Source organism: Heterodontus francisci, chromosome 2 (genome assembly GCF_036365525.1).
Source record: "Heterodontus francisci isolate sHetFra1 chromosome 2, sHetFra1.hap1, whole genome shotgun sequence".
Lineage (NCBI taxonomy): Eukaryota > Metazoa > Chordata > Chondrichthyes > Heterodontiformes > Heterodontidae > Heterodontus > Heterodontus francisci.
In genome coordinates, this window is record NC_090372.1 from 103,201,984 (window position 1) to 103,218,120 (window position 16,137).

The following is a 16,137-nucleotide window of genomic DNA, read 5'->3' on the forward strand; positions in this document are numbered from 1 at the left end:
TGCCCTGGCTCTTGAGACGCTGATTGACAGGCACAGGTTCCCCCCACAACCTTCCCACCCCCTAAGGTACGGCACTTTATGGACATCTGACACCCTGGAGGTGCCAAGAAATTTTAGGAAAAACGTTTGCCTCCTCTTCCACATCACCCGTACACAATTCTAAAATCGACAGTAATAAATCAACAATATCTCGAGTAATACAAAAGAATAAAGACGCCTCTTAACTTGAAGAAATGTTGTTTCTCTTTCTCTGTGCCTGCGAATTTCCGGTCATTAATTGCCATGATTTATAGGGCTGATGTTTTTTTGGAGGTAGCTTCACATGTGGTTGGGACCTTGCCTTAGATCCAGCCCCCTCTCACATTACAAACTATTTATATATCTTCCACGATTTTCCCCTTAAAGCAGCTCCCTGGGACAACGTGCGATTGGCTTCACTTGTCATCCGAGAATCAGGGTTAGCTGGTGTGTGTGTATGTGTATTTATTCAAAGGGCCCCGGCTGTTGAAGAGCGATTGATCCAGATCGCTTTTAAAGACCCTTGCTTTTTTGGAAGCTGTTTACTTTGAAATCGAAGGTGCTTTGGATATCATTCCAGCCTCTTGGAATCTGAAACCCTGCTCCCATGGATCATACAATATTTAGCTGCCTGCGCAGCTCACATGCCCCAGCCCAGAGCCTGCACCACTTCTCTCAGTCTCCACTAACTCTTCATGGAAGATCAGATCATGTGGCTTTTCCAGACCTGTCTTCTTCTTGTATCATAACTGGATTTCCTAATGAAGAAAACATGTTTACAGCCCAGCGTCATCATCATCACCTACATCATCACCACCGAGGCCATCCACAGCAACAACAACAGCAACAACAACAAGCGGCTGCCCAGGCTACCTGGCACATCCCCCAGATTTCCTCGCCCCCTCCTCTGGCCAGGCACACACTATGTATCCAGTCGGAATCAGGAGCCCCTGAACTGGGGACGAACCCCCCAAGCCTGGTGGACAGCAATCCGAACTTGGCCCCCAACAACCCTAACGTGGCGTCCTGTGTGTCTGGAGATTACGGGAGACCGGCGGTCACTCCTGCGGAGACAGAGAAAAGAAACTCCAAGAGGAAAAGTGACGGCTCAGGTAAGTGACCAGTAACTCGGGGGCTGGAGGGCACGATAAGTCAAATTCACAGCTGTGAATGCACTGTACAGAAACATCAACTATTTCTGTCCATAAGTATTTAAAGTGAATATTTCATTCCATTCTACAGATTCAATTCGTAGATAAATTGTTTAAAGTCAGTTTATTCTCATTGGCATACCACTGTGCAAACCTTGTCTCGATCTGATGCATTCAGTGGGTCCCACCAGTGAACAGCCTCCTTTAAAAGCGCAGATTTGACTTTTTCCGCAGCCTTTAACCGACCTGTTTTGAGCTAATCTGTAAAATAGAAATACTGCAAGGTTTTAATTCCCCTGAACACTTTGATTAAAAGAAAGCAGCGATTTAACACGATTCATAGACAAACCCCACATTAAACATTGAACCGTCCTCGGGTCACAATTAGAATGGTGTCAAACTCATTTCAGCCAGCGAGATTATTGTAATCGGCCGACATAAACTGAAAAGAAAAAAATAAAGATGCGGTTAGCAGACATGAATTGGGAGCATCGTTTCCATTGATGCGTTGCTTTGTGGATTTCTGAAATATTTAAACAGTTGCTGAACAATCAGACTAATAATTCAAACTTCAATATCATCTCATTTCAGACATTTAAAGTGAAATAAATTTAACTCCCGTTCCAATTTGAAACTGAAATTGAGGTTCAGGCTTGTTGCCTAATTAAAAGGCACAATCCATTCATACTTGCAATCTGAAAGAAATCATGTGAATTTTATTTTTCTAAATAATAAATCTAATTTCTCAAACAGCTTTGATTTTCATACTGGCCATTATAAATTGCCCCTAGTATAGGTAGGTGGTAGGGAAATATAGGGACAGGTGGGGATGAGGTAGGAATATGGAATTAGTGCAGGATTGGTATAAATGGGTGGTTGATGGTCGGCACAGACTCGGTGGGCCGAAGGGCCTGTTTCAGTGCTGTATCTCTAAAACTAAACTAAAAACTTTCCATAAAGATCCCGGCATTTTCAATCAATGCTTCCGTCCTGACATTGAGTTTGATAACCTGTGTTTGTGCAATTTTATTTCCAGAAGTCTTACAATAGTGTTTTTAATATTGGTTTTGCTCTCGTTAACTGTTCCAATTAGTGAAAACAATGGATTGTTCAAGAACGTGAGTGAATGTAATAGTTTAAATTAATTAATGCTATCACCAGACAGACTGGTGAATTAAAACAATCATTCGATTAAATAACAGAACCACATCACACTAAGCGCGCCACTTTCTACATATAAGTGCAGATATCCTGCTTGAAGAAAATCAAATAATTTTTTTAAGTTCTATAACGGAAAGTATTTGTATATTCTAGAAGATAACATTCTGCATTCTGTGAGTTAAACTGAAAACCCCGTTTTTTTTTAAAGCATTCTTTTCTATTTAAATTAAAAGAGGTAGATAATGAGATTGAACAAGCGCAGCACAATATTTCCACTTCATGAAGTAATCATCTTTCTCTGAAGATTTATGCCAAAATTTACTGTGATTTATTTTGTAACAATAAATCTATCGTCGATTAATGGGCTGCATTTCCTCTAATTCACACGTTCATCACCAAACCTTACAAAAATAACGCATAGGCAGGAAATATAAAAGTCCTTTTCAGTTTCACTGCAAAGGACCAGACTGCATATTACTGTTTATACACCTGCTGCCAGCACCCATTTCGGTCCTCGGATTATTTGTATTCATTTCGTGACGTAAACAAAGATGCAAGTATTCAATGAGTCACACAGAAAACTCTTTACTCTTAGAAATTGCTCCTAGTCACGGTAACTGCTTCACACCCTGGAGAACCCGTTCCAGCAGACCACTCACTACTGGCCGTACAAAGTAAATAAAATCAAAATCTTAATGAACTGAGAATGTGTAAACAATTGGCTAAACACCGGAGAATAACTTAATGTCGTGTGGAACAGAAATAAAATACAAAAGGCAAGTTTTTAAAAGTCCGGATATGGGTTCCATTTCGAAATTTCTCAGCTAAAATATTTCTTGCTCACTACCTTGTTTACTTAAATACATTCAATTTTTAAATTTACCAGTTAATAACCCTTTTTACATGACTATCTTGATAATATTTAATTAATGTTACTAGTGATTACAAAAACATGTAACATTGAACTTAATAAATATAAGGCTATTTTAAATGTTAAATATCAATTTTCTTTTGAGCAAGACCTGTTTTCAAGGGGTGTTAAAATTCTGTTTTATAATCCTGTTTTTTAGTTATCAGTAGAAATTTAGAAACCAGTCAATTAATTAGTTGCCACATTGAATGGAGAGCAAAAAAATCAAATGAGTATTTACATCTGAGAGTTTAGTTCTTTTACAGTATAAATTATATATATATATAAGATTTAACAGAATATCTTTACACAATATTTTAAAAATAAACATAAGTTGCTTCAAAGGCCTTTTTGTTAATATTTGTATAAACTAGTTATATTCAATCATGCAAGTGCATAAGAAATGAATTGTGTCTTTAAGGGAATATATTCATTAATCAACAATGAATTTGAATAATACCACATTAACTTAAATATTTTTGATATTGTTGGGAAGATATAGATTTCAGCTTCAGTCCTCTATGATTTTAGATTTGTATACAGTTAATTTCCATATTTGTGATTTTACTCAACCAGATAAGAATTATTTTTAACTGTGCTGAAGCTGGTATCACCAATATGTATAACAGCTCAAACAATGAGTTGTAAACTCTTGAATCCCACGAGTATGGCCTTTTCCCAAAATAAATACTTTTTTTTGTTAATTTATGAAATATTTTTCTATTAATCTTTGGACATGTCAGCAATTTTATGGCAATAATTGTAATGAACTGAAGGGAGTCTTCTGGTGTTAACAGTTAAATGACATTCTATGTTTTTGTTGAGAAACTCACTGAAAAAGGAAAATTCTTAACATTCACTATAAGGCATTTACATAATATGTACACCTTGTTACAATACAGAAGGTGTTCTCATTAAATGTTCAGCATTGATTACAAGTAGCACACGGAATTTGCATTCTTAGAGACACAGAACTCTTATTACAAATATTGCAGTATAATGCTCAGTGTGTGTCTTTCAATAGTGTAGCAGACCAGTTAAACTGAGGCCCCATCTGTCCTCTCACATGGACATAAATGGTCCTATGGCACTATTTCAGCTAAGAGCAGGGGAGTTCTCTATGACGTCCTAGGCAATATTTATCCTTCATACAGCATCTCTCTAAAAACAATATCTGATTATTAATTCATTGCTGTTTGTGGGACCTTGCTGTGCACAATTTGGCTGTTATGTTTCCCACATTACAACAGCGACTACATTCAAAAGTATTTCATTAGTTGTAAAGCAGCAGTTAAGATATCTTGTAGTTCTGAAAAATGCTATATAAATGCAAGTTCTTTCTTACAATTAAAAGTACTCTTTTTTGCTGTTTAAATGATTATCAGAAATCTAAACTGGAATTATTGTTATATTGGTTATAGAGACACAGGAATGCAGCTATAAGGGAGAGGTGAACAGCAAACCCAGGAAGGAAAGAACAGCCTTCACCAAAGAACAGATTCGAGAATTGGAAGCTGAGTTTGCTCATCACAACTACCTGACCAGACTGAGAAGATATGAGATAGCTGTAAATCTGGATCTCACTGAAAGACAGGTAGGATCCAATGAAGCGTATTGGCTGCAAAACATTTTCAGCACTATGGGTGCTGTTTTTCCTCCAAAATGGCATCTGCAGTGCACGTGCACATTTCTGGTGCTGGCCGCACCAGATGCCATTTTGGCAAAGGTGTGAGCAATGTGCACCGCACGTACACAAAGTAGGCAGATCGTAACATCAATCAGTATATATAACTAATTTGATACCAGCACTGTCATTTTGGAACTAAACATTGCAGCTAACACTCTCTCTTAACCTCACATAGCTGAACACATGTTCAGCAGCTGGATGGACATCCCTCACCAGGGCTATTTAAAAGGATCATCAACTACTTTTGGGTTAGTTGCTGATTGATTTCTTCTGGCTCTTGCTGAGATTGTAGAAGTGTTTGGTGTTTTCCAGAGTTGTTTAAAGTTACTGAAGTCTACAGGGAGTGGTGTGACACATGCTGAAAGACTTTATTCTGACTTCAAGGATTCTGCACAGAGCAGTTGTTCCCAGATATGGGTGCAGTAGTTTGTAACCTCATTGGCCTACAGCATGACAGGGAGAATGAGCAGAAGCAAGACAGAGCAGGATAAGCTGCTGGAAGTGAGAGGAGGAAGTTAGGGGGAAGAAGGGCTCTCAGCAGGAGACCATACCTTCTCAGAGTGTTCAGCGAGCAATCTTCCAACCTGACAGTGTGTCAGATATCTCCACTTCACTAAGGAGGTCCTCACTGAAATCTGCCACTTGCTGCAGCCACAACAGGTCAAGGATAGCATTGCCAGTGACTACAAAGGTAATCCTGGTCATGAACTCTTAGGCACCTGGCTGCTTCCAGGCCAGAGTAAGTGATATTTGCAACATCTCCCAGTTGCACTTCTGCATAAGGGAGGTCACTGAGGCTTTGTATTCCAAGAATGCTGAATATGTTTCATTCTCTCTTACCCAAGAGAATTAGGCGGAGTGAGCATGTGACTTGGCTAGGATTGCAGGATTCTCCATAGTGGAGAGTGCCATTAACTGCACGCACATTGCTTTGCAGAGGCCAATTTTAATTCTGAGCTGCACCACACTGAAAGAGATGCCACTCCCTCATTGTCCAGCTGGCATGCAACCATGCGCAGAAAATCATGCAGGTCATTGCCTAATATCCTGGCAGCAGTCATGATACCTTCATTCTGCAGCAGGCCACTGTATCATCTGCATTTGAGCTACCACAACAAACCAGAGGGTGAGTACTGGGTGACAAGGGCTATTAGCTGGCCACCTGGCTCATGACTCCGGAGCGCAAACCATGCATATAACGAAAACCATGTTGCCGCACAAAATGTGATCAAGCAGAACATTGGGATGCTTAAGCAATCCTTCCACTGCCTGGACCCACTCTGCAATACTCGGCAGAGCATATGTCAAAATTTGTCCTCGTCTGCTCTATGTTGCACAACCTCACCATCATGAGGGCACGCCCCATGCCACCAGCTGTGTGGTGACCAGCTGAGGAGCAGGAGAGGAGGAGGAGAAGAGTAGGTGGAAGAGGAAGGGAGGGGGAAATCAACATAGTCCCTTTCTGACCGGCTGGCCGAGTGAGCAACTCATCTGACTGTGGTATCAGTGAACAGAACTTCAATTTACCATTCGCTAACAGTGTCACATCTTACCATCCCTCTGTAACTGACCATCTTGGCCATAATCCTAACATAAAAGCCACAACAAAACAAACACTCCAAACCAAATATATAGGTCAAACTTTGTCATATTATTTACAAAAGTCAACTAATCACCCTTGTGCATTCCCTTAGTGCCTATCTTCCATGCACTTTTGCCTGTCCTAGGCTGGGATTTTGTGAGGCCCCTTGAGGCGGGATCGGAGGCGGGGAGAGCACAGAGTATCGCAATGGGTGGCGGGGCCGAGGGCCCGTCGCCCGATGATCTTCCCAGGAGCGGGATAGGCTAATGACAGCCTTTCCGCCCAGAGGCCAATTGAGGCCTTTAAGTGGCCTATTAATGGCCAATTAGAGGTCTCTTTCCACCGCCGCTGGGATCTTACCAGCGCAGGCGAGGCGCTCTACCTGTGGGCTTGGGGGGGTGGAGGGGGGGTTCCTCCGTGGGCTATTTGTGGCCCATGGAGGATCCACACTGGGAACCACTTTACTCCCCAGTACCCCCCTCCCCCTGGACTGAACGACTACCCCCACCCCACCAACCCCCTTCGCTGGGGCTTTCTGGACTGGCCCCGGTGACGTCACCTACCTCTGTTCTGAGGTTTCACCGCTGGGCCTGGGTCCGAGGCCTCTGCAGTACTGGCAGTGGCCACCACTCCCAGTGGTGGTGCCAATACTGCTGAGCGGCTGGCCAGTTGATTGGCCGGCAGCTCTTGGGGGTGGGATCCCCGCCCCTTTAAAGTCTTTAAAGGGACAGGGATCCTGCCTCCTAAAATGCTGATTCAAAAAGGCCAGAAGATCACTCTGGGTGGGGGGGATGCATAAGAAGGCAGAGGTGAGGTTGCCCCCACCTTTTTGGCCCGGCGCCGGGACCACGGCCTCCAGCACAAAATACAGCCCCTAGTCATCTATGCAATGTGACCGCTGTGGCTGCAGCATGGCTGATGGAAGGCTGCTCTTTTTCAATATGGGAGACTGCAGATAGCCTTGCAGGACAACCTCATGCAGTTCTTGGCCTAGAAGGCCTGGTTTCAGACTACACTTCCACGGCAGGTTTGGCAGCAGTCTGGGCTGGCTGGCTGATGGGCAACCGAGTAGCAGTGGTGGGAAGACAAATGCTGCTATCCTGAGAGAGGACAGCAGGCCCGTGCTGTATGGTGCCGCTGCTACTCTTCCAGTGATGCACCTCAGCAATCCTAATAATGTGGTGAAGGACAGATTTCTGGACTGCTCTGACACTCTGCAAGTCCCTTTGAACACGGGTATCTGCAGCTTTGACGGCAGCAGTCTGAGTCTTTGTGGCAGCCAAGCTGAGTTTGCATGACTTCAGTCTGAGCTTTCACTGCAGAACTCAGATGTTGGATGGCTTCTGCTTGTGCTGAGACATCGGCCACCAGACACTGCATCATGGTTGGATACGAAAGTGTTCCCATAGAGTTGACCGCTACAGAATCACAGAATTGTTACAGCGCAGAAGGAGGCCATTTGACCCATCGTGTCCGCACGGGCTGTCTGAAAGAGCAATTCACTTAGTGCCATTCCCTCGCCTTCTCCCTGTAACCTTGCACATTCTTTCTTTTCATATAACTGTCTAATTCCCTTTTGAATGCTTCAATTGAACCTGCCTCCACCACACTCTCAGGCAGTGCATTCCAGACCCTAACCACTCGCTGTGTGAAAATGTTTTTCCTCATGATGCTTTTGCTTTTCTTATCCATTACTGTAAATCTGTGCCCTCTCATTCTCGATCATTTCACGAGTGGGAACAGTTTCTCTCTATCTACTCTGTCCAGACCCCTCATGATTTTGAATACCTCTATCAAAGCACCTCTCAGTCTTCTCCAAGGAAAACAATCTTAACTTCTCCAATCTGTCTTCATAACTGAAGCTCCTCATCCCTGGAACCATTCTCGTCAATCTTTCCTGTACTCTCTCCAATGTCCTTCATGTCTTTCCTCAAGTGCGGTGTCCAGAATGGTACATAACATTCCAGCTGAGGCCAAACTAGTCCCTTATAAAAGTTCAACATAACTTCCTTGTTCTTGTACTCTGCCCCTATTAATAAAGCCCAGGATACTGTATGCTTTATTAACCATGCTCTCAAACTGTCCTGTCACCTTCAATGATACACACCCAGGTCCCTCTGCTCCTGCACCCTCTTTAGAATTGTACCCTTTAATTAATATTGCCTCTCCATGTTCTTCCTACCAAAATGAATTACTTCACATTTCTCTGCTTTAAACTTTATCTGCCACCTATCTGCCCATTCCACCAACATGTCTTATCTCCTTTTGCAGTTCTACACTAGCCTCCTCAAAACTCACAATGCTTCCAACTTTTGTATCATCCACAAACTTTGAAATTGTGCCCTGTACACCAAGGTCTCGGTCATTAATATATATCAGGAAAAGCAAGGGTCCCGGTCCCAACACTGACCCCTGGGGAACTCCACTACAAACCCTCCTCCAGCCTGAAAAACATCCATTAACCAATACACCTTGTTTCCTGTCACTCAGCCAATTTTGTATCAATGTTGCTACCGTTCCTTTTATTCCATGAGCTATAACTTTGCTCACAAGTCTGTTGTGTAGCATATATCAAACACCTTTTGAAAATCCATGTACACATCAACTGCATTGCCTTCAACAACCCTCTCTGTTACCTCCTCAAAAAACTCCAGCAAGTTAGTTAACCGTGATTTTTCCTTAAGAAATCCATGCTGGCTTTCTTTTATTAACCACTTCTACACTGGAGAAGATGGGCTGCAAGCTCTGTGCAAAGCCCTATGCCAACCTGTGCCGGATCATAGAATCATAGATCCTTCCATGTTGCTTGACAGTGACCGCACACTTTTTTGGAAGGTCTGCCAATGCATCAAGAATTTCATTGTGCCTAACCCTCAGCCTTCCTCTGTAGGCCGCTCCATCAAAGTGCTCATCTGAATCCTTTGCTGCAGAACTCATGTTCATCCTCCAGTCATCTGGCACCTGTGTAATCCTTGTCTCCTGTTGTGGCTGAAGTCCACTCATACCAGTGTATCACCACATGCCAATCCTGCTTCTTAGAGATCCTCTATTACCTGCAGTGTCAGTATTTGAGCTGGTGGCTGTGAGTGTGAGAATGAGTGACTGTTTGTTTTTCTTCTTCATCACTGTCTTCCTGCTCTTCCACCTCTTGTTCTTCCACCACTGTCGAGTCAGGTGGCAGTTCTTGGATATCTGAAAGGAGAAAAGCACAAGGTTAGGGTTATTGTGAGGGGAGGGGGGAAAGCAAGAGGTGCATGCTCACACCATCTGTAGCTTGTAAATCATAAAATGTTGTAGAATCATGGGAAGTGGGATGTATGAAGGAGGATTAGATACGCGCATACAATCATTTTTGATGGTTTCAGCCGCGTTGCTGGCTGCAGAGAGCGCACAGATTTAAAGTAATATCTACTCTAATGATAGAGACCACTCCATGTCTCCTCCATGGGAGTAAGGACTTGCAACTGTGCCAGTCCCCTGCTGGTTCGCTCATGCTGCCTCTGATTATGTGTTACACTGTCCTGCTAGAGATGGAAGTGTGTCAGTGATTACGGTGCAATGTATTTGGTTGATGTGGCTGGCATGGTTGAATAGCTGGCTGTCTGTGTAGGCTGTGAGATATGGGGGTGAGGCTTGCAACAATGCTAAGTGTGTGTAGGTGAAGTGAAGCTATGATTGTTAGGTGTGAGCCATGATTGATAGAGATTGTTGGTAGCTAATTGAAGGGTTTTTGGTGCATTCAGCAATGTGTGAGACGAGTGTTACATTTGGTAGGATATGGCATTTGTGGTCATTGAACTTCTTCTGGCACAGAATCCAGTGCTACAATCCTGGCGTTGACCCCCCAAAGCTTTCTGCTCCCACTGCTTTTACAAAGTTTGTTTGGGCAGTTCCCTTTTCCCCTGCGGATATATGACATCTCTCCTCCTCTGTACCTTCTCTTCCAAGGCCTCCAATGTAGCATCAGAAGATCTTTGAGCCCACTCTGCCATGTCATACCATTCTTGTGTCTTTCCCAGATCAAACCCAATTTTACAATGACTTCCAACATTTGCTCCAGCCAAAATGCACTTCCCCTTTAAAAGGTGCTGGCTAGCTTGAATTTATGCTAACCTCTCATGATTTTGCACCTCCTGCTCAGGCATGCAGCCACTCAACAGCACACTTAGTGCTAGTTACATGCTGCAATCATGTAAATGAGCAGGCAGCATAAAGTTGGTGTGCTGCCTACATCAGAAACAACAGGCGCAGGTTAATTGCACATCGTGATCACCGTGCCCATTTTCGGGTCTTATTGAATTTCATGGCCAATGATTTTAAATATGTTTGAGAGAGAAAACAGACACTGGGGGCTTCAATTGAGACACAGAACAATGATGCATAAATATTTATTCTGAATACCAGCACATTTTGACAAATATCAATGACCGATGGGTGTAGCAATCTATTAACCGTTACTAAAAATATATGATCAGAGTTAAAAATGTGACATTGCTGTCAAGCTGGGTCTTGATTATCATGACATATCTATCTTAAGATGAGATATTGCATTTCACTTGAATAAGGCATGCCACCTTAAGACTGAGTGGATTCAGGCTCATGGATGGGACCAGAGATAGAGAGTCGCACTAGATACATGGGTGTTTTTTTTTTCCATTTGTTGATCCTTTTGCTTTTCTTTTCCTATTTCTCAGCTATCTTTATATCAATTCATTCTTCTGAAACAATGTCACCCTTTTTTACTTCTGTTTGTGCTCCTGTTGCGTAAAGCTTTTATGTATTCCAATAATTCAGATTCTTCTCATTTTAACCTGTGTTAATGAACACTGTGAAATCTAATTATCCATTCAGTGTGTGCTAGAAGATGAATTAGAAATCTTTAAAGGGATATTATCACTCCTATGAAGTTGCTCGGCAAGCTTTCCCCCCACTCTTTAAGTATACAATGCAATGCTAGTTTCAGGATAATGTTATTCCTAAGAACATAAGATAAGAAATAGGAGCAGAAATAGGTAATATGGCCCCTTGTGTCTGCTCCAACATTCAATATCATGGCTGAACTTCTACATCAGCTCCACTTTCCTATCTTATCCCCTAATGCCCCAAAATCTATCAATCTCAGTCTTGAATATATGCAATGACTGAGAATCCACAGCCCTCGAGAGGTAGTGAATTCCAAAGAGTCACATCCTTCTGAGTGAAGAAGCTCTTCATCTCATTCCTAAATGATCAACTCCTTTTCCTGAGAATATGACCCCTAGTTCTAGACACTCCAGCTTGGGGAAACAGTTTCTCGGCATCTACCCTGTCAAGCCCTCGAAGAATTTTATATGGTTCAATGAGATCATCTCTAAACTCCAAAGAATATAAGCCTATTCTACTCAATCTCTCCTCATAGGACAGCCCTCTCATCCCAGGAATCAATCTAGTGAACTTTGTTGCACCCCATCTAAGGCAAGTATATCCTTGTTAAGGAAACCAAAACTGTGCATAGTACTCCAGGTGTAGTCTCACCAAGGGCCTACAAAATTGTAGCAAGACTTCCTTACTCTTATACTCCAAATCCCTTGCAATAAAGGCTATCACACAATTGGCTTTCCTAATTGCTTGCTGTACCTATGTGTTAACTTTCTGTGATTGATGTACAAGGACACCCAAATCCTTCTGAATACTATCATTTACTAGTCTCTAACCTTTTTGAAAAAAATTTGTTTTTCCATTCTTCTTACCAAATTGATAATTTCACACTTTCCCACATTATGGGCTGAATTTTATTTTGGGTGGCAGGAGTCTCAGCAACCCCACCTCAGCCATTTGTCGGACCCCCAGCCTAATTCAATGGTAAGCAGGCAATTAACTGTCCATCATTGGGGCTGCCATCCCCTTTAAGGGACAAGATCCTGTCCCAAGAGCTGCTGGCCAATCAGAGGGCCGGCAGCCCAGCAGTCCCAGGAACACCACTGCCCTGGGACCAAGGCGGGTGCAGGGTGGTTGGTGAGGACAGGGGGGGTTCTTGCCACAGGGGTAGCCATCACCACCGGGGGTCCCCTTCATGGGCCATGGATTGCCCCTAAAGGAGTGACCCCCCCCTCCCCAAGCCCACTAGGAGGCCACCAGATCTGACATGGTGGTGTCTCCACACAGCAGCAGGCCCCTCTGACGCATGTTAAGTGGGAGAGGAGGTGGGAAAGTGCCCTTAAGTGTCCCTTAATTGGCCACTTAAGTGGCTCAATTCGCCTTAGGCGGGAGGGCCGTCCTCCACCTTCCCCACAGTGGACTAAATGGCATGGTGGCAGGAGAATGTTAGGCATGCCACCCGATGCCTCGAACTGGCCCCTGCCGCACCATCACCGCCCCAACCCCCGCTTTCCATCATGTCTTCAAGGGCTGGATAAAATTTAGCCCTATATTCCATCTGTCCCCTTCTTGCCCAATCAGTTAACTGGTTTATAATCCTTTGCAGTCTCTTTGCATCTCCTCACAGCTTCCTTTCCCACCTAGCTTTGTATCATCAGCAAACTTGGATACATTACGCTCAGTCCCCTCATCTTAGTCATTGATATAGATTGTAAAGAGCTGAGGCCCAAGAACTGATCATTGCTTTACTCCACAAGTTACACTCTGCCATCCTGAAAATAACCTATTTATTCCTACTCTCATTATTACCCCAAACTCCATAGGCCCTAAACTTCTGTAACAAGCTTTGTCTGGCACTTTATCGAATGCTTTCTGAAAATTCAAATATACTACATCCACTGGTTCCCCCTTATCTACCCTGTCAGTTACACCTTCAAAAAACTCTAATAGATACGATAAACATAGTTTCTCTTTCATAAAACGTGCCTAATCATATTGTGATTTGCCAAATGCCCTGCTATCACATCCCTAATAAAAGACTCTAGTGTTTTCCCATTACTGATGCCAGGCTAACTGACCTATCATTCCCCATTTTCTCTCTCCCTCCCTTCTTGAACAGCAGGTTACATTTGTTATCTTCTGACCCATGGGGACCGTTACAGAATCTAGGGAATCCTGGAAGATCAAAAACAATGCATCCACTGCGCTGAATTTTATAGGGGCCTCTACATCAGGATCCGTGGTGGGGAGGGGGAGCATGAAGATTGCCCTGGATGAGGCCCGCCATGGACCTCGATGCTGGCAGGGCCCATCTCAATTTTGACGGTGGTGACAAGGCCTCGTGGCAGCCCCCCACCGCTCGGCGATGCGACCACAATTTAAATATTTAAATAAATTAACTTACCTGCATTAATGAAGGTCCCGTTGCCTCCTTATGTGCCACTGCGATCTTCATCCCGGCGGCTGGCACTGACACGACTTTGGACCCCCGTCCGGGGCAACTAAGCATGACACCTGTGGGGAGGGAGGAAGAGGTAATTTTCTCAGTGCAGGAGAGGGGGATGTGAGGTCAAACTCTTTGGATTGGTTAAGGCATGCTGGGAAGGGGTTAAAGCTTCGAGTTTATGAACTTTGTTGGGGGGAAAGTCACATAGTCAAGGTAAGTATTTTGGGGGGATGGGTGGGCAAGGAATTAAATGTAAGGCTAATGGGGGGGGTGGGGAGAGGGAAGGAAAGATTTATGTAATGGTTTATTATACTTTTAAATGCAATGTGTCTTTAATATCCCAAACTGTCATTTAGGGCTCTAAGCCGTTTATAAATGGCGCCGGTGCCTGTGCAGTGCTGCCGTACTTAGTGGTGACAACATAGAATCTAGCCCACTATCTCTGTAAATATCTCTTTTAAAACCCTAGCATATAGGCCATCAGGTCAAGACAATTTGTTGGCTTTTAGTCCCATTAATTTCTCCAGTACTTTATCTTTACTAATATTAATTACTTTAAATTGATGAAATGGACAGAGAGGTGGCAGATGAAGTTCAATGCAAAGAAATGTGAAATGATTCATTTTGGTAGGAAGAATGTGGAGAGACAATATCAAATAAAAGGTACAATTCTAAAGGGGGTGCAGGAGCAGAGGGACCTGGGTGTATATGTGCACAAGTCATTGAAGATGGCAGGACAGGTTGAGAGAGTGGTTAATAAAGCATACAGTATCCTGGGATTTATTTAAAAGGAGCATAGAGTACAAGGGCAATGAAGTTATGTTGAACTTTTATAAGACACTCGTTCGGCCTCATTGCATCCTGTTCTGGGCACCGCACTTTAGGAAAGATGTGAGGGCATTGGAGAGAGTACAGAAAAGATTCACGAGAATGATTCCAGGGTTGAGGGACTTCAGTTATGAAGACAGATTGGAGAAGTTAGGACTGTTTTTCTTGGAGAAGAGAAGGCTGAGAGGTGATTTGATAGAGGTATTCAAAATCATGAGGCGTCTGGACAGAGTAGATAGAGAGAAGCTGTTCCCACACATTAAAGGATCAAGAACGAGAGGGCATAGATTTAAAGTATTTGGTAAGAGAAGCAAAAGTGACATGAGGAAAAACCTTTTCACGCAGCGTGTGGTTAAGGTCTGGAATGCACTGCCTGAGAACGTGGTGGAGGCAGATTCAATTGAAGCATTCAAAAGAGAATTAGACTGTTATATGAAAAGGAAAAATGTGCAGGGTTATGGGGAGAAGGCATGGGAATGGAACTGAATAAATTGCTCTTTTGGAGAGCTGGTGGGGACACGATGGGCCGAATGGCCTCCTCCTGTGCTGTTACAATACTGTGATTCTGTGAAATTCTTCACTCTCATTAGATCTTTGGGTCACGGCACTTTCCAATATGTTCTTTGTATCTTCTACTGTGACGAGTGACACAAAATATTTGTTGTCAGAACACAGTACTTTAGTGCCATTAACGTGGTATTTTTAGGACTAGTGACTTTTTCAGGTTTCCTATACCAAAGCAACAGATACTCCTTAAAAAAAATCTAGTTATGCGTTCATACCTGTTGAGATTTATTCACTTTGGGCAATGATAACATCCGCCTGCTTGAGATTTCTCCCAGACGTTATAATGAAGGCTGCTCTCCATCAACTGAGGCACAGGCATCTATTACATTTTTTGCACTGAAGTATGACTGTACCAATGGTTGAATCCCAGTTTAAATTCACAGGAGATTTACAACACATTTATACCAGTCTGATGTGAACGTCCCAATTTGTAGCTGCACACAGGACTTTGAGGAGGAGGGGAACATTATTTGCTGTGAAATTTGATCTCAGAAATTAACTCCCCACTGTTTATACTTCCCTAGGTTCTTTGATTGTGCTGTAAATCCATACTGTGTGCAGTGCATGTGTGGATAGGGTATAAAAATGCAATGCTGAGAAGCAATAAAAACTGTGAATAAGGCAAAAAGAAAGGTTTGGAGTTTTATTTCAGTGTGTTATCAAATTATCTATTTCTAAATAAAGAAGTAAAGAAGGCGGCACAGTGGCGCAGTGGTTAGCACCGCAGCCTCACAGCTCCAGTGACCCGGGTTCAATTCCGGGTACTGCCTGTGTGGAGTTTGCAAGTTCTCTCCGTGTCTGCGTGGGTTTCCTCCGGGTGCTCCGGTTTCCTCCCACACGCCAAAGACTTGCAGGTTGATAGGTAAATTGGCCATTATAAAAATTGCCCCTAGTATAGGTAGGTGGTAGGGAAATATAGGGACAGGTGGG

General features: G+C 43.2%; 1 protein-coding gene across 1 annotated transcript in view; it reads left to right on the forward strand.

Moving 5' to 3' along the window:
* Nucleotides 1–625: 625 nt before the first annotated feature.
* Nucleotides 626–16,137, forward strand: part of meox2a (mesenchyme homeobox 2a) — a 54,331-nt gene continuing 38,819 nt past the window's right edge. The window contains exons 1-2 of the mRNA XM_068051097.1: nt 626–1,130; nt 4,662–4,834. Of these exons, the coding sequence (XP_067907198.1) occupies nt 626–1,130; nt 4,662–4,834 (678 nt within the window). The remainder of the gene's footprint in view (nt 1,131–4,661; nt 4,835–16,137) is intronic.